General features: G+C 38.4%; 1 protein-coding gene across 3 annotated transcripts in view; it reads left to right on the top strand.

The window, feature by feature from the left end:
- The window catches only part of LOC149705056 (neural cell adhesion molecule 2-like), a 160554-nt gene that overhangs the window by 131907 nt on the left and 5647 nt on the right, over positions 1-23000 (top strand). For 2 of the 3 annotated variants that reach the window (XM_089865227.1, XM_089865225.1), the window contains 6 exons: positions 4613-4816; positions 10870-11166; positions 11631-11921; positions 16952-17239; positions 19623-20063; positions 21659-21692. In XM_089865227.1, the coding sequence (XP_089721353.1) occupies positions 4613-4816; positions 10870-11166; positions 11631-11921; positions 16952-17239; positions 19623-20063; positions 21659-21692 (1555 nt within the window). The remainder of the gene's footprint in view (positions 1-4612; positions 4817-10869; positions 11167-11630; positions 11922-16951; positions 17240-19622; positions 20064-21658; positions 21693-23000) is intronic. The other variant, XM_089865226.1, reaches the window with a different exon arrangement.

Below are 23000 nucleotides of genomic sequence, written 5' to 3' on the forward strand. Positions count from 1 at the left end.
AACTAGATTATGCAGTACAATAATATAAAACCTTACCATAAGTTCATAAGATATGTTACCACCAAAAGTTTGTCACTGGTAACTTAGAAACTGGAGCTTGTCATGAAGTGAGGCAAGTCATAGATTCAGGGTAAAGCGACGCCTGGTGAGGCGCTGCTGTCAAAGGGGGCTTAGTAATGCAGACTAAATAGGAGGATGGAAGTCCTGATTACTAAGTATAGGTTGTGTCATACTTATGGAACATATCTTATAAACTCATGAAATTACTCTATAAATTAAACTTGTTTGATTAAATTAATACAAAAATCCTTTTAGTTGATTAATAAGTAACGTGTCAAGGAAGATTAGTATATTGTTAGAGAAGGCGTTGGGATGCTTGATTGATCCGAGAGTAAAAAGAAAGACTCCGAAATTCCTGTCCATATGAAAGATCACAGACGTAGAGCGAAATCATAAATATGGATCTACAGTCGACCTGTCTAGAAATGCTGTTGTTGTCGAAGATGTTAGCCCGGAAAGAGAAATATCTCTTTGGTGGCTAGTCAGACACTCTCAACGAGGCATCCGCGTAAAGAAAATAATGTATTTCAACCAAGGGAAACAGAGAAATCGTGTAGAATTGAAAAATCGTGTCTTTAGGCTTTGCCCGCATTAACTCTGATATATTGTTTATACTTATTCGAGGTAAACGCGTGGATACTTGATAGAATGGTTAAGTAAAGTTAAGGATTGAAAGGGTGCAAATTAGAATTTAGATTTTTATCGTAAACATTGGATTCTTATACAGGGTGTACCAAACAGGGTAATTATAGGACCGAAGTACAATGGGAGATTGTCGAAACACCCTGTATATGCTTAATAAGCCATTTTTAACAACGAGTTCCCAAACCATTTCATTCAAGTAACTTTACAAACTAGACCAAAGAGAAAAGACAAAAATGTTTTGAAGAGGAAACTGAAGTCAGCACGCGCCCAGTTCGGAAACATCACCTTTCAGCGGCCGGTATTCTTCTGTTATGAAAGACCATGGGCCATTTTAACTCAAACAGCACGCGAAATGGTACCCGCCTTTAAGGAAGTATATATTAATATACATTTAAGGAAATGTATAAAGTAGGAAATAGTTTTCGCTATCCAATAATAACAACGAAAAAAGACCTTGTCAATGCTGCTTGCATGCTTCTTTCGGTGGACTTGGTATTGATTTCTTCCCAAGGTTGAACACTATAGGTAACTCTATCGAAATGTTTACTAGACTAGGCCTAGCTCAATATCCTTAATTAAATTTGCTATAAGCTCAATTCCGATGTATTATCATTTACTTTAAAATTAAATTCACACCTGGAAATTTATTAGAAGTATACGCTGTTTAAAACATGAGGATTAATATCGTGGAAATTAGGCCTAGTTTTTGGAAGTTTCTGTACGAATCCTGTCAAGTGCTGGTATGTATAAATACTAATTAAAACGCTACCACAAAAGAAATTACCTGAAAAAGAGGAGGTCGGCTTTGTCGACCCCAAATAAATAAATAAAATAGACAAGAAACCCAACCCAAGGTTTTTCGCTGAATCCATAGCAGTAAAATTAGCCAGTAATACTGCCTAGTTCTTTAGAAGTAGTCTAGCTAGCTATAGTTCGATCTAAAAAAAAAGTAGCATCTCTCTAAAGGTAGACGAGAAGATGTAGAGCTAAGGGAAGGTGATACCTTTGCGTTGATAGCTCGATATTCAACGCATGTAGTATGATTCCCACTGTAATTCACTGTTTTCCAACTATGAGGTATGTACGATGTTAATTGCACTTGCGAGGCAGGAGAAAACCACTAAATTATGATAGTGAGTTGGCAAATCACTTGAACTGAACTGAATTGAATTGAACCAGCAATTATCAAGTTTCACCTTCTCTTTAATGAAAGTCCGTGAAGGAAAAACAAGTTGGGAAAACCAAAATATTACCTCTCCGAGTCAAGAGGTCTACTACTACAAACTTATTTACCTAGATATGGAATTATTTCTCTTTTTTGAAGTAAAAATTTTCGAAATATTGAAGCAGTATTCCAAGCATAGCGAATAATACAGTAAAGCAGACGACATTTTACATCCAATAAGGATAAATCTTGGACACATGGATATCAGTCAATGGGGAAAAGATCAGGAAATGAAGTCTGCGCTTCAGCTGTTTACCGTATATTCTGATAGCTACATTCACAACTCTGATCCGTTGATGCCTCTTCATTTCAGACACGAAAATCAAAGCCCAAAGTTTACTTCACCTCAGGCCTCAATTATTTACTCTTCGTTTCACTAAGCCTAAAACGGATGATACTTATTTTACCGCCGGAGTCTAGGTCTTAGTTTTCTTCATGAAATCGCTAAACCAAGGATTATTCTATATACAGATGTAGTATAGCTTAAGTAATATATAAACAGCCATTTCAAATAACAATATTAAAAAAAATCTTTGGAATATCAAAATGAAACAGAGCTTTAAAGCTACAAAAGTACTAAATGCATCATAATTACGAAAAATACTTCCACATATTCACTTTATATTATGGAAAAAGGGAATATTAAGGTTCTGTATGATTTCTTAACACATCAACACAAGGCTAACTGCTAACGCGACGCACTAGTGTAACAATGGACGGACACACACAGACAAAAACATAGACTGCTTTTTAACTCTTTCCGTATTAATTTTGAGTTGAGAAACAAGATTATCTTTAATATTTAAATAAATATAATTATTTTTAATTATTTTAATCTTCAATAATTAACATTAATAATAGTTAAATCGTTTAAAATAAAGTTATACCTATTATCATCTCAAACTTTGCTAATATTGACGTTTAACGTGAAGGTTACCCCTCTTGCCCGCTTTCTTCAAATTTTGGGGTATATATACGATTCGTTTCCATTATAATAGTAAGGAAAAAGCGCAATTGCGAAAACCTTTGGTGGCGATCCCACCTTAGGGAGGCTAGACGTTTCTCGTAACCCTAGCTGATCGCCGCGTATATCCTAAAACCAAACGATGATAATGGAGTAGATGCCAATGAGACAGATTGGTGTCTATGTGGAATAGACGGAAGACCAGTAGATGGTGGTGTTTAGAAGCCAGAATGTACAGACTGGCGTCCAAGTGGAATGGACGAAGACCAGAAGATGGTGGTGATTAGAAGCCAGTATGTACAGACTGGTGTCCATGTGGGATGGACGAAGGTCAAAAGATGGTGGTGATTAGAAGCCAGTAAGTACAGACTGGTGTCCGTGTGGGATGGACAAAGACCAGAATATGGTGGTGTGAGAACTCAAGTAGAGGAGCCATTTCCGTGACTGTGAAAGCAGTTCGGAAATGGCGAACACGTTTGCTCCGATTTGGAAACTGCGAACGCGGTCACGTGGGTGTAACAACAGACAGACAGACACACAGACAGACAGACAGACAGACAGACAGACAGACAGACAGACAGACAGACAGACAGACAGACACGATCGTTACAGAACCTCTCCGTGACATACGTCACTCGGAGAGGTAAAAACTAGTTTCGGTTTGGTTGGCACCCCGGAAAGATGGGGATGGTTTTTCCCTCTATATATGTTCCCTAGATTTCAGAGAAGCGGAAAAAGTTTTCTCGAAACTTCAATTATACTCGAAAGTAATTCGCTTCGCGTTTTTCCGATTGCGAGCCGCCTGCTCACCTAACTCACTCACTTTCCCCAAAAAATAGGTAAAGGCACCGAGACTTTCACGAGCTACCTCTACCTTGCTCAAATTGTACCTGGGACTTCAACTAAGAAATATATTCGTTTCGCCATTTTTATAAGTTGTGGTTAGTTTTCTTTCCGCCATTTTTCAAGATGGCCACCGATTGAGACCAAAATTTAATCAGCTCTGCTACAGAATATAATGAACGACTGTACAAAATTTCATCCAAATCGGCTCAGATCTACACTTATAATAGAGTTCAAAGATTTTCGGTTCGTTTTCGTTCCGCCATTTTTCAAAATGACCACGAATTGAGACAAAAAATAAAAATGTACGGTTGTACTTTAGAATATATTGAACCAGTGTACGAAATTTAAACCAAATTTGTTCATATTCGCATTAGTTATGGGATTGAAGAGTTTTGGTTCAAGGTAATTAAATCGTATTCGGGTTTATAGTCGCCGACGAAATTCTCAGGATTTGTAATATACCCGTCCGTCTATGGAAGGAACCCTTACAGTTAACCCAAAAAGTACTTCTCCTGTTTCAAACACTATACATGTCTCCGAGATCTATACCGATTTAATACTGAAAAGGAAGAATACGTTCTTCTCCGGAAACCAATCTCTTTGTTACGTGTATATTATTTTCTTGCCAAGGTCTAGCTGAAAAGCTATCGCGAAATAAGGAAGGATTACGCCTGCCTTTTCCTAACGTCATCCGGTGTTCGCATTAAGCCTTAACTTGTCACGTGACGAGTACAACCCAAAGTAAATAAGAGACGCTTCCATTTTCACCAGAAATTATTAACGCTTTTTGCCAAGTGTCTTGAATTCTCGATAACAGGAAAAAAATTGCCTAAACATTTTGTCTAATTATATTTATCTTTTTATATTATTAGGTTTTCCAACGCCCTCGGTCACGTGGTGGAGCGGAACGGAACTATTGGATGATTCCTACGAATTGACGCCTGAAGGCATTTCCAGAAATCAGTTGCAGATTCAAGCGTTAGACCGTGAACACGCCGGTATGAAATTAGTTTGCCAGGCTTCCAACAATCTACTGTCACCACCCGTATCCGTTGCCGTTACGTTAAACGTCTACCGTGAGTACAAAACGTACTTAATTATCTCCTAAGAAAAAGTACTATCAAATTCTTAAAATATTAAGATTACGAATCAATATTCCCACGAAAAATGAATCAATTCTTAATACCCAAACCCTTATTTTTAAGTAAAGGTCAGGAAAGGTCGTACCATTAAAAATTTTAAATATTAATATTTAATCGTTGTTAATTACGGACCTCCGTTAAATTTATTGATTTTAAAAAATTATAATAATTTTCTTAGTAAGAAATTCTATATTTAAAATAAGAGGTAATAAATTATTCGCGCGGTGATTAGCGCTGGCTTATTATAAATCACTCTTCGTCGGTCCGCCCCATTAAAACCAATAAGATCCAACCCAAGTTTTGAGGTTTATGGAATTTTAAAGGAATAGGAAGAGCCGTAACTTCAAAAACGTCACCGCGAGTGGCTACTAATTTCTTACGTACTCGCTTTTAAGAAAGTATTTTCCTTTAAGTATGACGCTAGATTTTTAATAATTATTTTTTTAAAAAATCTATCGAGGTTTCTTAAGCCTCGGTTTGGGTCTATATATATATAAAAAAGAGAGTGGAGTATTTTGACGGGAGAGCTGATTGATGAGCGATGGGCGTGTGCCCCATTGTGCTTTCAGTCGATAGTAAAGGGTCCCAAGTAGTAGATTTATGTCCGTTAGACTACCATACATGAACTTTATGAAAAGTTCAGATTTCAAAAAAAGAAAAGAGCCCTTTGGGGAGACCTTATAGGCGTTATTGTAGCGGAAACATAATTGCTACTTCCTGCCAGCCAGCGGGACGCGCTGATTCGCTGAAAAAATGGATCTTTTTACCTCTCCGTGTGACGTAGTCCAGGAGAGGTTCTGTAACGGCCGTGTCTGTGTGTGTGTCTGTCTGTGTGTGTGTCTGTCTGTGTGTCTGTCTGTCTGTCCGTTGTTACACCCACGTGACCGCGTTCGCAGTTTGCGTATCGGAGCAAACGTGTTCGCCATTTCCGAACTGCTTTCACAGTCACGGAAATGGCTCCTCTACTTGAGTTCTCACACCACCATCTTCTGGTCTTTGTCCATCCCACACGGACACCAGTCTGTTCTTACTGGCTTCTAATCACCACCATCTTCTGCTCTTTGTCAATCCCACATTGACACCAGTCTGCACTTACACTGGCTTCTAACACCACCATCCACTGGTCTTCCGTCTATTCCACATAGACACCAATCTGTATCATTGGCTTCTACTCCATTATCATCGTTTGGTTTTAGGATATACGCGGCGATCAGCTAGGGTTACGAGAAACGTCTAGCCTCCCTAAGGTGGGATCGCCACCAAAGGTTTTCGCAATTGCGCTTTTTCCTTACTATTATAATGGAAACGAATCGTATATATACCCCAAATTTGAAAAAAGCGGGCAAGAGGGGTACCCTTAACTTTAAACGTCAATATTAGCAAAGTTTGAGAAGATAATAGGTATAACTTTATTTTAAACGATTTAACTATTATTAATGTTAATTATTGAAGATTAAAATAATTAAAAATAATTATATTTATTTAAATATTAAAGATAAACCTCTGGTGCAAAGAGAGAGATTATCATTGCCTCCTATATCTACCAAGGCCCGTGCATGCGATATATTTCCTTCATTGCCTCTTATATCTATCAAGGCCCGTGCATTGTGATATATTTCATTCATTGCCTCCTATATCTATCAAGGCCCGTGCATTGCGATATATTTTTCAAAACAACAACAAAAATGGGAAACCCCAACTCAGAAACATAATAACGTTTTCATTGGATACTTTAAGTTTATATAATCTTCTTGACACGGAGAGGTAATATTTTGGTTTTCCCAACTTGTTTATTTTTAAATCCCTCAGGAGGACTTTGCTTTTACGGGACTTACTGACGTCATGTAATTAGGCTGGGAGTTCCAAGATATTTTGATAATATTGAATTAGAAATTATAGGAGTGGGTTAATTGTCATACCTCTGGGAAAATCAAATATTTGGCCTAAAAGGTCAAGAAATTTGAATAAGCGGAAAATCTGGTTAAGTCAGGAATTTGCAAGTCAGGTATTTAAAGATTTTTCTGAAAAAATCAGGGATATGTCAGGGATTTCTAGCAATGCTAAATATGGGCCCAGGTGTAATTATGAAGTGGACTCTGCCTGTAAACACGTACTTAAAATGGTGAGGGATATTGGCAAAATTTGGTCAGGGATAAGCTGGAAAAATCAGGGATTTTCAATATAAAAAATTTCGTCCGAACCCTGGAATTTCCGAATTTTAAAATTAACTCGTTATGTTTATAACTCTTTATATTTGGGGAACTGGCAAAAAACAGGTCTTCCTTAAGTGAAAGGTATAAATTCTATATTATTTATAGTTTTTTGGAATAGGGTTTATAAATCGTCTGGCTCACCTTGTTGTTCATTTTTCTTCAGACTCCTTTCGGAGCGAGCGAACGAACGAACGAACGAGCCGTATGAAAGAGGTTCTCTCTGGTTTGGAAGTTTGGGGGTGGAGGAACCCTTAATTGGCCGTCCTTTCTATTAAAAGGTATAGTTGGTATCCGGTATAGCGGGGGGGAGGGGGGAGTGTGCAGTCCACGCTCACGGAGTCTTGACGCCTAAATGACCAAAGACCCCGGCCAGAGAGAAAAAAAGAAAGATCTGGAAACATCATAATTACCAAATAAGGAAATTAATCTATTTTTGGATCGAACCTTAAAAGTTAGTTCAGGGCTTCTTCTCAGGGTTTTTGCCTCAGTGAATTTCTGAGAGAGAGTGGGAGCTGGGCGGTAAAAAATTGATGTAGGAGCTACGTGGCTTTAAAATCTCCTCTAAGTTGGAAACTATATATATAAGGTCGATATCGATAAGTATATCCCACCATCAATCGAAAAAAAGACCTGATAGAGAAGTTAAGCTATTGTTTTCTCATACTGAAAGTAGACATAACCCTATAATCCTTTTAAGTATGGGTCTGCCATAGGGTGCCCACGGCAGAATGATCAAAATTAAAGAGACTACGACGCCATCTTCATTTAAAAGTTTTCCTCCTTGACCTACCGCAATTTAGTTCCCGGATCGAATCGAGTTACGGTAGATTGCAATCATGTAGGCCATGGTTTGTTTCCAGCAACTCCATCACCAAGAGCTGTCTTTACGAAAAGCCCGAAACCCTTGTAAGAGTTAAAATTTCCGGTTATTATTAGGTCAGGAAGAGAAATTCACGCGCAGTGGTTAAGGTCTTCATTAGAGAAGACATTTTCCTCAAGATGCGTCTACGAGATAAGATACCTTTCCCAAAATTTTATTTGATACTTTATGAATTATGCTAGGTATGATTAAATTTGGCTATAAGGTTCCGCCTCTAAGGTTACACGCGGCCTTACAGCGGCCAACTTGTAAATTTTTAATGGGATTACATCCTGGAGGTTCAAAAGCGCTTCCCCATTTTCGGCTCCACCGCGATAATGCTCGCTAAAGCATACTGCATCGGCCGCGTATTTGTTGAGTTAGCACTTTGCTATATTCAAATTAGAAGCGGCGCTACGTTGTAGCGCGAACCATTTCCGCCATGTTAGTAACGTCCATACCTTATCAGCCAAGTCCTAACAAGGCATTTATCACTTTAAAGCCAGCGGGATACCTCGCGAAAGAGAGAACCAATCTATCAATTATACCTAGAACCCAAATTTGTAGAAACACGTAACGCTATACCACGCTCCCATATCGCGTTTCTCTTAATACGAAGTTAAAATATTTTCCCAGTTACCTTCTTCCCATGCCAACCCAGATTGGGTACGATTATGGACCATTTCTACGATGATTTTCAATGTCTTTGATTCTGTTTAGAATTTAATGTATAAAAACTTGTATTAGACGTTGCTCGCGCTTTAAATTGAAATTGCGTACACGATCCAAATGCCACGTGCAATAACGTAACACGCGCGTGCTTGTCGACGCGTACGTACGTATATAACCTTACTTTACACTAGGATTAACGGTATAATTGGTGATTTCTAACCTTATTTGTAATGTAAACCGACTTTAGTTACGCCACCTTTCATTTTGATACACGACTATTAAGGCGCGAAACTTCCTCCTACAGGCGATTAAAAGCGATAGAATTCCAGTCTTGTGCCGAATATTAGGCGGGAAAACCCTTTTCCCGGAATTTATATATATATTCCTCGTGCTCTGACCACGTGATATTCGTTACCTAACAATTAATTCGGTGACAGCGCGCGTGCTACATTGTTTCGTAGTAAATTCTTTTCTTCAAGTCTATTCCCGCCTTTCTCGTTTATTAACGAATACAACCCGAACGCGAAATTTTAATTTAATGCCCGTCTAACGGTATAAGGTATTACCCTCGATTTTCAAGTTATTCTGTCCTAAGATCCGAAATAGTCTGTTGATTGCGATTGAGATATTGGAAAGTTAACTTGGCAATATTGTTAAAAGTTATTCTAGTACATTATGCTAATGTACAAACGCGATTCCAACACCAATTCTGATTATAGGCTTGGGTTACGTATCTAACTGAGAGAACGAATAGTTGTCAAAATTCGTTTCCCTGGAAAACGCGTATGAAAGAGAATAAGTAAGTATCCGAGCCCTTTGTTTATGCCTTAAGAAAAGACTATAGACTGAGCTTATGGTTTCACAAAGGCTTAAGATTCTGAAACGGTCCGGAATTTTAAACGCGTTTAATAAGCCCGTTGAAAGACAATGCCTGTATTTTACTTTACGCGCGCGTTCCAGTGTTGAACCGGTTCCTGAATACTTTAAAGTTGTTGGTCGATTTACTTATATACATTGAATTTTAAGTGTTCAATTGATGGAAAAGCTATACAGGGTGTTTGTGAAAGGTCCATCAATAATGAAAGGGCGTATTTATTGGGCCATTTTGAGTCGAAAATGTTCTATGACATTTTTCCGTTCGGGCCACTGTTTTCAAGTTATGATTGGAGTAATTTACGGATGACCCCTTAAATTTAATTAAGAAATTGAAAGACAGCGCTAATTTAATGAAGGGGTCATCCCTAAAATATTCAAATCATAACTCGAAAACCGTGGCTCGGACGGCAAAATGTCATAGAACATTTTCGACTCAAAATGGCCCAATAAATACGCCCTTTCATTATTGATGGACTTTTCACAAACACCCTGTATATTACATATTTTCATTATGTTCGTTTTCGGCCCATTTTCCATAGAGTGCAGTGAAAATTAAAAATCACTTAGTCGCGTTAGAATTTTTGAATTGTGATGGATATATCAATAAACAAGCATTGATTACGAAAAAAAACCCCAAAATATTCAAATACTTCTCGTAAATCATGATCCAAGAACCCATATAAAATTTGAGAACTTATGAATATAATCAACAATGATCTTAAGTTGAGTAAGTATCGTTAAACCCTTCCTAATATGGCAGCAAAGATCGAGTTCACAGTGTGCCCTTTTCAAACTTCATACTTTGAGCTTTCTCAGGACTTAAATGGGTTCCGAAATATTCAATAAAAAACAATAAACTATAATATCTAAGCATTTCCACCCAACCGCTACAATATACGTAGATCTGGATGTAATTTTGCATTTATAATAAAAAAAAATGTAATACGTGTTAGCCACGCATGCGAGTTATACGTATTCGTTCGTTGTGACCCTCTTTATATAAGAGCGCCTTATAAAAAATACATTCGTATCTATATTACTCGAGAAGAGCGCGAATTTCCCTAAGGGCACCTGTTATATCGTTTCACCTCGCTAGAAAATAGGCGGGCTACCGAAGTACTGAGGGCCCCTTAAAGATCCGAGAAAAAGGTACCCAATAGAAAAGTACTTTTTCTTCTACTTCTTTTGTATTGATTTTCGATTTGTATCCTAAGCTAATCTTTCTATTTTTTTTTTTATTTTTACTATCGGCTCTCTCTCTCTCGCTCTCGCCTCCTTCTTACCTTAATCTATTTTCGATCGGCGCTTCTGAAAATTCTCGGGTACCTTCTCGGATGTTCTCGGGATGTTTTCCATCTCCGGAGCAGTAAGTCCCAAGACGGTACACCTTGTCTCACCTCCGGCTTGGGTCACCGCCGATGTCCCGGTTCAGTTTGTGTGTCGGACAGCGGGGTCTTTGCCAGCGGCCAATATCACCTGGTGGTTGGAAAGTAGTCGATTGCCGATACTGCAACAAGAGTCCTTCGAAGAAGAGAACACCACGACCAGCGTCTTGACCTTGATACCATCGGTCAAGGATAACCAGAAGGAATTGGCCTGCGCCGCTGCTAATAGCTTGATACCCATGGGTTCCATTGAGGATGTCATCAAGTTACAAGTACATTGTAAGTTGGTGGTTTTTTTTCATGTACCCTAATTCAGTTCTAGAATGCGTAAGTTATTGAAACAGCCATAGTTAACTCTTGGAGGAGAGTATAGTTCGGGGCCATCCGTAGCTGTTTAAGAATCCAACGCTTTTCTTTTCAAGGATGGGCATCATTGACTGCTTCCATCTATCGGTTGAAATATTTTACTAGCTTAGTCACGTGTAAATAGAAGTTCATATTGCTATAACCAGGTGGCGCCTAGTGCTTATGTCCGATCAAAAACCTGGGTACTATTTGTAAATATTACGTCTCTGCACTCGGGAAAGGGCCTCTCGAGTCGGATTAGCAGTTGAGGTAGACAACCCGATAGTCTAGTATAGTTACGCCATCAGGAGACCATCATATTCGTAGCAAATACCCTTTCCACTTTTTATACTTAATAGAGAGTATTATAGGCTTATGATTTGACCTATATTTTGCAGATCCTCCGCAAGTTGAGATTCGTCTGGGTATGAACCTTCGCTACGCGACATTCCACGAAGGTCATGACGTATATATGGAATGTCACGTGATGGCCAACCCCTGGATTACCGAGGTGGCGTTCCTCTTCGAAGGTCACGAAATAACAACAAATACTACAGCCGGAATTATCGTGACCAATCAAACTCTGGTGCTACAAAGGTTACGACGCGAAAGTAGAGGGCGCTATACGTGTACGGCTCTCAACGAATTAGGGAGGAGCGAAAGTAATCCGCTTTACCTCAGGGTCCAATGTAAGTTACTTTTCTGTTGTTTGGTTATAAACTTCAGCCTAAAATTGTTGGAAAGTTAACTTTTCGTAGGCATTTATTGACTGATTTTGGCGTAGTTGGTCTCATATTGAAGCTCACTTTGAACTCTATAAGAATTAATTTAATACTACAAAAACACGTGAATTTCTTTAGAATAATGCCCGGTAGAGGGGGGTAGGTAAGTATAGTATTAAAATTTGTGTTGAGGCGCGCGCGAAGTGAAGTTCGCTTTTAAATTGCTGATTTAATTAGTTTCGGCCCGACTTATTCCTTTGTTTTCGCCGACGCTAAAAGCGGGGAAGAGCGCGACAAAGAGAAGATGGTAACGGGGGGGGGGGTAGAGAGGTACAGATCGATCAAAGCCCTCTGGTGGATTTTACAGAAGGAAAATATTATGAAGTCTGCACTGCACTGCAGCCTGCATTTTTACATTATCAGCCGTCGTCTTGTATTTGTTTCTTCAAGGATATTAAAAATATCCCGCCTTGATGAGGAGGTCTATTATTACAGTGCCATCTACCGGTAGCGGCTGTTTACGTCGTCATATATTAGATATGGAATTTAATTGCCAATTTTACGCTTGTCTTCTTAGTTCTTTAAAGGGAGAATGAAATGGCCAGACAACCAAAATCGGTCAATAAATAAGATGACGAAATAAAAAAGATTGTTTTCAAAGTTCATTTGAGTTGTTTTGGGGAAATTGTCACATTGTCAAAACCCGCTGCTGTATTTAGCTCGTGACACGTGCTTGATATTAGATGATCTGAGCTGGGAACTCTGTATTAGTTTAAATGAAAATCCTTAAATTATACTTTGATAATATTTCGATTACGAAATTGTCCCATTTTTCCTTTAAAGAACAGTGCATTTCTACTAATTTATGTTAATTTTACGACGTTCAGGACTTCAGATGAATTTTTTAATACATTTATTTAATTTGAAAGATCTTGAAAGCGTCCAATTACGTGTTAAGGCCGGCCTTTAGTTAAAGAAGGTAGTGATTAGTTTTCTTTAAACACAAAACCTTTATCGTAAGTTTTTTTAAAGAAAGAAAATTGTCTATGGGTCCTTTTGGGGTTTGTTTTGGATTGTAAAAGCCGTGGTTCCCCATACAATTACGCTAATTCGACACCTTAAAAAAGGGTACTCAGCCGCTTAATAAGAAGTAGGAACCGCGCTGCGGACAGCGCAAAAGTCGACCGAGGCCTAGGTAAAGAGAAGGAACTCCCGGAGACTGGATGGAAAGCCTTTAGAGAAATTTGCATATTTTGAATAGACTTCAAGTTCGGGTCTCGTAATAAGATTTTCGGTGTTCGACTGCGTTAAAAGACGAGAACCCAACCGCTAATGACATCACTGGCGGCGAGAGCTACCCTCGTCACTAACCGAGAGGAAAGTAAAACAAGGGTAGCAAGACATATCATGAACCTATGCTAATTGTACGCGTATCTAATGACCTGTAATTAAGTAAACTCTACTTTGCAAATGTAATCGAAAGTAATCCGTATTCTTTATTCCACTTTCTATTACGTATTCTGCGGTCAACTTGAATTTTAGTATAAAATACTTCCTAAATATGGAATTATTTATCCAATTATTAGCTATTATATTTACCTTACAGTAGTAATAGACTAATGGCACCCCATGTTATTTCCCCACAGAGCTTAATATAGTCAAAACCAGAGGGCTGCCATTACCCTATAGAAAACTTCTTTCAAAGTAATAATGTATAAGTCGTTTTTCTACTGGTTCTAAGGTAGTGTAGGAAACATCCGAGAGAGTAATCAATATTTGCATCCAGCCAGCCAGCCATGAACAGTCAACGCGATACTTTTTGGTAGTTGATGCGTTGAAAGTCAAAAAAGCAAAAAAGGTGGAATGGTACAAATTTGGTGGGGGTTTTCTTTTAAGGGTATGGGCCGGAGGGGAAGGGAGGGGGGATAGTGGCCTTTTACGTATGCCGCTCGGAGTTGAGCCAGTGAGCGCTAATTATCGGATCGGGTCAGCGGGGCGAACAGTGTTTTTGACGAGGCATAGTGCCACCACCAATAGCCTTGTTCCATAGTGTAGAAGAGTCCAATTAGAAGGGAGACCCACGAAGGAAGGCTGCCGAAAGAAAAGTCCAAAGTGGATTAGTTTCATCAGCTTGTAAAAAAATCACTGGATGTCCTGAAAAAAGAGGATATAGTGCGGCGAAAAAAGTTCCAATTCAGGGTTAATACCGTACCTGGATATTAACACATCTAATTTACTAAGATTCCATATCTTAGTACTTAAAGAAATATTCTAAAATTATTACATTGTTAAAGCTATTGTATGAATTATTTCAAAGTCTGGAAATTGTATGAACCATGAAACCTTAGGCCTAACCCGTAGGAACTGAACCTAAGAGAGATAAAAAAGCTGCCTTTTAGTCAATTAGATGGCGCTTTTTTCGTTCTATGTCTGCATCCCTCTCCCCCCCCCCCTTTTTTTTGAAGTTCCGGCCGTGCTCCGAAGTTAAACTAACTAGACCTTTAGTAAATTAAATCAACTCATTGATTTCGAGCCCGGTAAGCTCTTCAAGATTCCAGGAGTTGGGATGTTTATACGGACATTTTTTTTTATTTTCATTTGTTTTCAGTTCTTTATTAGGTACCTTAGTAAATAGGTACGCCTAGCTATTCCCGTCTATTTTACTTATTAAAGTGTTTGTTCAATTTAATTCAGTATAGTGAATCAATTGAACTGATTCTGGGAAATTCAATCTATATAAAATATATTCAAGTTAATTCTAGTGCGGTTTGATAATAAAGGGAATGCTGATGCGTAGGGATACACAGTTTTAAATATAATAGGAGAAAAAGTAGAGTTCCGATGCTTCGCAGAAAATAGCCAGAGAAAATATAACTAAAGGAATAGAAATTAAGTTATCCACTTCCAAAAATAAAAAAAAACCTATTTTTGGTATTTTGTTTATCCTTCCGGCCCATGTGGATTATGATAGATTTATGAAGCTATAGTTGCACTAATTTATAACTGAGCACAATCTTAGCGAAGTCCATATACTTCTAGTTGATTTACTCTTGATATTGGCTACATGAGTAATTCAATTCTAAAAGCTCTAGTGGTATGTACTTACGTTGTATTTAATACAATTGAGTCGATGTTAAAAAAATGACATTAGAGACATTAGCGATATTTTAATAATGGCCCAAAAAGGCGATAAAGTTTTTCGCCTGCCCGGTTTAATAGCGTTGCAGGAAGCAGTCGTAAAATGGAAGCCGAAATACTGAACATTCGCTTAGTGCTCTCGTTCCTCTTTTATTGAAATTTCCACGTTTTATGTTTGAACGTCTGAAATTAAGGGTGAACCATGTACCGATACGCCAACCTAGAGTAAAAATATCGCAACTCATTTTGGTTTTCTTGTACCGATTCGATTATTAAATCAAATCAAAGTATCAAGATGAGTTCCTTAAAAGAGATCCCAATTAATTTTCTTATTCGGAAACAATAGTCAAATTTATAAATGGCGAGATTTGCAAATCGCAATTTATGAAAGTTAAGATATTGTGGCCCAAATGAGAGAGTAGAGAGAATGTGTATGGGGGGGAGGGGGTGTTATATCGAGACGTTTATGGTCCTCAGGCTAGAAGTATTTTACCCGGGTCGAGTCGACGGAAGGGGGTCTGTATTCTGTGGAATTGAGTCATTTTAACGAGTCCACGAGGTGCCATTAACGACAAACGCCATTAGCCAAGGCCCGTACGCCCTTAAGCCTCGGCTAGTCTAATACAAAAGAGCCATCTAGTCCCGTTATATAGCCACGCTATTGTCGACTGAAACTCTGAAATACTTGTCCATCTCGCTAACGCCATCTCGCGGTTTTGGTTCGTGGCTGCTACTAGAACCTCGTTGTCCCGCGATGAAATTGGCTAGTTAGATAGATGGCTTTTGCGGTTAGGACCTGGCTACCCCTTCTCGCTGAACGAGCAATGACTTTTTTCCCCAGCTCCTTTGTATTTTAAGGACCAATTGGATCTAGTGGTAATGAGAAATTTTCGCCGAAGTATTACTATCGTCGTAGCCCAAGTCCATAAAGTTGCTATCGTGAGGTTAGGTTCTCTCAAAGGCTTAGGTGAGGTAGATGGAAACCCATTTAGGTCTCACGTCATCAGTCCTTGCATCTAGTATCGCGCCTAAACCTTTACATAGAACGATGTGACATTCCTAATCCGAATCCATTCGAGAATATAAGTCCCGACAATCCAACTGTACTTTATGCAAAATTTGGCATTACCACGTGCTAAGTACTGGAAGTTATATTTTTACTCGGTGTCGACGAGTCTTGGCGATATGTCGACTTTTCTTTTTTGTCGGGTTGATATCCAAGCCTTGGCGACTTGTTTCCTTGCCTATTAAGTCCTTGTGGACTTAGTCATAACGTTGAAAGATCATAGTGATTGGAGTTGCATGGTCGCGGCTGGCATTGGGGGATAATGCGAGTGTAATAGGGCTATTAAGGAAAGTAAGTCACCCTACTAATGGCGCCCATACATACCCCAAAAGGAATAAAGACCAGGCTCGCTCTCACTCGATTCTATAGTTCTATAGCGTATACCCAACCTAGAAATCAATGTCCCCGAATATAAGAATGGCCAAAGCGATTGTCGTAAAGCCCGAGCTGTCGAGCGTGCACATATAAGATGAACTAAGTATAAAGGTCACCCTAGAGAATGCTTTGAATATATACACTCTTTGTTTAGAGGTTTCGTTTGGATAGCGGTTCTTCGGCGCTATCCGAAGACTCTAACAAAGGCCCAATTGAGTTGACTCGCGATCATTTTCCATTTCAAAACTATATAGGCCTAGAGATCAGGAAGTTTGAAAACATTGTTTTATAATTCCATTTGTGTTTTAACCAGACCAGACGTTGAAAAAGGAATTTTTTAGACAAACAACTTGGGAGTTTTTGTCAGAGATTCAGTTGTCCTGAACTAATGCGACCTCTTTTTGTTATTTACTTCCAGACGCGCCATTATGTAAAGAAAACCAAAAAATGTTTTACGGCGTTAGTAAACTAAAGAAAACCAAAGTCGTGTGTCAAGTCGAGGCCGATCCAACCGAAGTCAGTTTCCGGTGGACGTTTAATAATTCAAGAGAAGATATTGACGTCATCAGCTACGAAAATGACGGACTACGCAGCGTGGCCAGTTACACTCCAAGGACTGATTTGGATTACGGGACACTCATGTGTTGGGGTATCAACAAAGTTGGCATGCAAAGAGAACCGTGCCTGTTCTACGTCGTTCCCGCTGGTAAGTCGTCTTTGAATTCTCTGTAGTCCGCAGTTTGCGCGTGCAAGTACAAATGAATCGCACGTGAAAATTATGCGTATTTGAAACATCGGGCCTTGGTTTGACTAAGCCTTAGACCCTTTGAGCACTCGTTTCTGTTAAAGAAATGTTTCCAAACGCTTGAAGGCATCTGCGTGCGGGTAAAAATTGTGTTTTACTAAGTTTCTATTCATTGTTGCGGTTGATTCTTTGGGTCGATTTAAAGAAAGGCGAAGAATTCGTAATATTTTAATAGTATTCAACTTTAACAAGGTACGTAATTAAGATAGCGGCAAGTTGCCATCAGCGCTTCCTTTTACTTCTATTCAACGAACTTGCAAATCTTTCCCTTTTGTCTTTGTAAAGACTAAAGAAGGAAGGTGCGAAAAGTATTAAAACATTTACCGCTCCTCTCGGCAAAGATAAAGCGTGAAGCGCGAGGCTTAGCTTTTTTCATCATCTGTAAATGGTTGAAGCCGGCTTCCGAGTTAAGAGGGTAATGGGACCCAAAGGGCTGAACAGAAGCTGACTTTTCTTAACGAAAGAAAAAAAGAACAAGATGAGAATACCACAAAATGTTTTTAACCCTGAATCGTCCGTCGTCTGCTTCGTTTTAGCATCTTGTCGCTTTGTTAAACAACATTACTTATTGAGTTAAGACATTGGGGATTTAAATATTCAATTAATTAAGATGTGTTGACGTAATCCACTGAGTGCTTAGCAACACTAGCCGTGTTCATTGATCAAAATTAGTCCAGTTTTTCTTAATAACTATTTGCTTCCCGGTTGTATGGGTTCAGAACAAAAGGACTCAAAATCCAATTGCAGTTAGGGTAACAATTGGGATGTGGTTAAATTAGAAAAAAGGGGTTGAAATGTTTTAAGGAAAAATGTTGTAGCTAATGCTCATTAGGCCTAGAGAATAAGGGATGATAAAAACGCACCATTAGTAGTAAAGAGGCTTCTATTAAGCCTTGGCTTGGGCAATTAAAGCCATATCTGCGGCTGAGCTAAATGAAACCCAAAACGAGAAATCCCGTACCACTTTTTTTTATTCGCCCCCAATTTTTTTTATTCGCCCCCAATTTTTTTTCTTCTTCTTGAACCCTGGGTTTAGAACGAAGGAAATTTTTAACGCAAAATTTAACGAGGCGAAAATTCCTTTTAAAAATTAAAGGATACCAATTTTTTTTCGTCGTGAGCATTTTGGCTCATTAGGTCGAGATAATTCCGCAGCTTGTTGAAAATCTCGAAAACAATTAAAATGAGTTGATTAATTAATATATTAGGAAATCTCTTTCGTGCGAATACTAGCGTGAGTACGCGGACAAACCAACCTAACAACCAAGTTTACACTACGAAATTTAATTTATTATAATCTCTTAGAACCAAAAGTGTGATTTCATTCCCAGATCAATTAATGCCTCAAAATTCAAATGAACCCAATTGTCTATTTTTCTCATAGAGAGATTTAAAAAAGAAAACGTGATATTAAAGTTGAGCGATGATTGGTGGACCAAAGAAGAACTCATGATCATAAATCATACAGGATACTCGCTAAAGGAAGGGATTTGTAACTTCCCCAAGTGCCTAGCTCGTGCACTTTCTATTTGCATTTGCATTTGATGTTACCTGTTGGTTGCCAATCGATTCCTTCAATTATTAAGGTCACGAGGGGTGGTATTAATACCCCTATATTCAAAGTCATACCCTGTGTCATCGCGTATTGATTTTGTTGATTTCGTACATACATCGCGGCTCTTTGAATTTTGAAGCCGAATATCTGACAACATGAGCTAGGTCCTGTCAAATTTAAATTAAGATTAAAAGTTTCGTTGCATCGTGTCAAAAGCGGACGTTTGACACGAGGCGCGTAGATAGACAAATGATGAAGCGGCTCAGCCAAAACCACCAAAGCTACTTAAAATGATCGATGATCCTTACTTTAATCATTTGCATATTTAGTTGTCAAAATTTCGGCCCAAACATTATGTAAACCGTGGAACTACGTCGTTTTTGTCACTAAAACTGAGCGTACGTGTTTCCTCGACAATAACACTGGGTTCAGTTGAGCGTATAGTGGCCCTCTTGCTCCCAAAGATCGTATCTCGTATTATAACAAGTCCGGAGACATAGTTCTAAGCAAAAGCAAAGATTATGAGATCATTTTTGTCTTGAATAGAAATATTCTTGGTCAGTTCGTTTGTTTTCTTTTTTGGAATTTCATGACGTGATAACTCTGGTAATTTCCAACCGATTCCACTAAAATTTTGTACACGGGTTTATTATATCCTATTGTATAATAATATAGAATTGGGTTTAAATCCGCCTCCATTTTGTAAAATGGCGACCCATTTCTTTCTAGGTGTACCAGATAGCCCGGCAAATTGCACGGTAGCCAATCAAACTGGCTACTCCTTCAGCGTTCAATGCCAGCCAGGTGACGGTAATGGTTTGATGCAAATATACCATCTACAAGTCCGTGATGACGAGTACATGACCACCGTCTCAAATCTGTCTTCGGATTACCCGCAATTCTTAGTTAAAGATCTTCCGACTGGTCGAACCTTCACTCTAGTCATTTATAGCGTTAACGACTTGGGTTCCAGTTCCCCCGTTGTCGTATCCGGGGTCACCTTAGCAACGAGTGACCGCTTGACCACGAATAACGTCCGAGGAGGCGATAATAATTGGCAACAAAAGTTATCTTCCACCGTTGTGATTCTTATTTGCCTCTCAGTTGGATTCGTAATTGTCGCCGCTTTAGCCGTTGTCGCCTTCAAGATTAAAAGAGGTAAATTAAAAGGTAAGACCCCCCTCCTAATACTTATAAAGAATATTATCGGGTTATAATACGAACAAAAGTGGTATTCATTTTTCTTCATAATTTAATTGCTAGGTAGAAACCCAACACGCTTTTCCAATATTGGTTAAAATCTTTTTTTTTTCAGTAATTTATTCTAATTAAGTAATTTTTATTCCTCCTTCAATAATTTTAGAGGAAATGGCTCGCGAAATAATATATATACAGGGTGGAAACCTCCACTGGTGACCACAGCCATGAACAATTTGCACGGGATTAACAGTAGAAAAATTAACTAATGAACCAAAACCATTGGTGACCAAACTTACAAAGCGTTTGTTCAATGTCATCCATTGGTAACCTCGTCTACAGCCATAAACAATGATTAAATACTTATCAATCCGTTGTCAGGTCACTGGTGAAGGTTTCCACCCTGTACTTAACCTTTAATATTTCGTGCTATATAACTATTGTTTAACTTTGAGCTGAGCGATAATTTTTTTCTTTCTTAATCATATAATTTCGTTTCTTTTTTTTTTTCGGTGGGGGGCCAAGGAACCAAATATGGGCGTATCTGGCAAGTTTTAATCAAGCAGCCCCGCGCTACCCATGTTTCTATGTTTATAAGAATGCATTAGTGATCACGAAAGGCCCGGACTAAATCACCCAAAAGAAAAAAAACACAACGTATACCTTTACAGTCTTAAGAAACAAATTCTTGTACTACCAAAAGGGTATAAGTTAATTTGGGTAAAGTGCCTTACTGAAGAGCTCTCAAAGTGATTTTGCTTTTTGCCAGGTTTTAGTATAACGCTGTGCATGCAATATAAGAATCCTCTAGATTAGCTTTCAACTCCTATTCTTAATACACTCTTTACTCTGAAAACCAAAAAAAAAATGCCTGTGCTCTTTGGGAATGGGATTAAGTATAAAAAGGTTTGGGGCGTGATTTGCACGTTAAAATCTGCAAAAGGAGGGTTAAAGAGAGGGCGCCGGTTTTATGAACGATAACATACTTAATCCTGTGGTCAGTTAGGTCAGGATCAATTCTGTTTATTATTTCATCGTTTACAATCATAAACCCATTATACTATCCAAAAGTAAGGGTTGAATTGCTACGAGCACGCACTTTCTTTGTAAAAGAGTGTAGCGACATCTTTTGGCTGCGTAACGAAGCGTCTCCTAGTGGCGGATTAATAATGCAAACACGCCTACTGTTATCTCCATCTCTGTCCTTAACCAGAACCGAGCAAGGAGGATGTATAAAAGGGGAGACTCATTCTGGAACGTGCCGTGCATTTTGTCTGAATCCGAGTCTCCTCTCTAATACATTCTCCTTGATCCGACCAAGTAAGGAAATTACAGTAGGCCATTTACAATAAGGAGGCGAACCCTTTAACGCAAGATGGCGCTGCAGCCTCTTTAATTACTATAGGCCTTACAGAAGCCCCATACTTATTGAAAGTATTATAGGGTACCGTCTTAAAACCAACCCCTAATATTTTTGTTTCTCGTCGGCGTCCACGCGATCCGTTTTAACACGACTTTTCTGTTTTCTTTTCGATTTCACGCTAACCCTAACCGCTACGAATGGTCAGGAAGTCCCACAGCAGCATTGAAGGCACCCATCAGGTAAGATATAATACATATATATAGACCTATAGTTCGGTATATTGCTTCTCGCCTTAAGCCTTATAAAAATAACATTACGGAAAAAGGGCAAACACATTATCAGACCAAAGTCACGTAGAACCGAACTGTTGCTATATATAGTTACGTAATAAATGGTGACAAGGATGGAGTGACTATAGCTTGATGCTATATTTACCTACGTCTAAAATTACCTTGAGCTGTATGTACCATGCATCCAAACATGATGTGCAAGGTCATTTGGAAAGTTGGTTAAAATATTTTGGTAAGCTACAACGAAAAATAAATAGACCATTTCGTTCTAGGGCGCATGCGCTCTATGGCCTTTTATGCCATGATATATTCTGATACCTTTTTACCATCTAAATGTTCTACAGGACGTCCCGGGTCCAAAAATATAATAATTATTGAATGTTATTATAGAAAACGGTATTTTAAAACTTCCAATTACTTCACTCATCAAAATATGATTATGCAAACGTAATTATATGCCACTCTCAAGTTAATTTGTAATTAATATTCGGTTTAACGTTTAGATAAATACGGGGTGTTTGCATGGGGGAGAAATGAGACGGACATTTTCCATAATCTACATATCTTTCGAGAACCATAATAATAAATTTTAAAAACATTTATAGAATAATTACTATTAATTCATTTAAAAATTTCATAAATGTAAATAAATAAAAAAAACGGTAGCAAATGTCCAACGACTCAGTCAGGTTATTTTGTTACCGCGTGCAAAGGTATTCAGGCTCTTATCTCTCACCTTTGATTTGAGGGGAGAAAAAACTTAGCGTACTCGCTGTCATTTTAACTTGATCTGTGGTATATAGAAGGCGGCACGTGCGTATATAGCAATGTTGCGTGTTTTGGGCGCACGCGAATTTTCCCGCGCGACCTATAACGTTTCAGTATAAATACGCATTTTAAGTTCTAAATCAATAAAGTCGAACACGCTACCGTTGGACTCACGTACCTGGAAGCAGACAAACCTCGCGTGTAATTTTTTCTTTGTCGTGTTAGGTGGCGTTTTTTTTTTTTGGTTCAGTCCACCCACATATAAACAAACAAAAGACTATACCTAGTCACCAATTGACAGGTATCTTCCATTGAAATGGTTCCTCTTCAAATGTAATTTCATAAAATATTCCTATATACATTATAATATATTTTATTATTTTTTGGCAAAGTTCATTTGGTTTTTCTATTACATTGGTATTTTCGCACTCATTTATATCTACTCATGGCTTCGATGTATTTAAAATTACCAAACTAAACCGAATTGAA

The sequence above is a fragment of the Phalangium opilio genome, unplaced genomic scaffold (genome assembly GCF_054372755.1).
Source record: "Phalangium opilio isolate 3A_F unplaced genomic scaffold, DU_Popi_V2 ptg000014l_1, whole genome shotgun sequence".
Lineage (NCBI taxonomy): Eukaryota > Metazoa > Arthropoda > Arachnida > Opiliones > Phalangiidae > Phalangium > Phalangium opilio.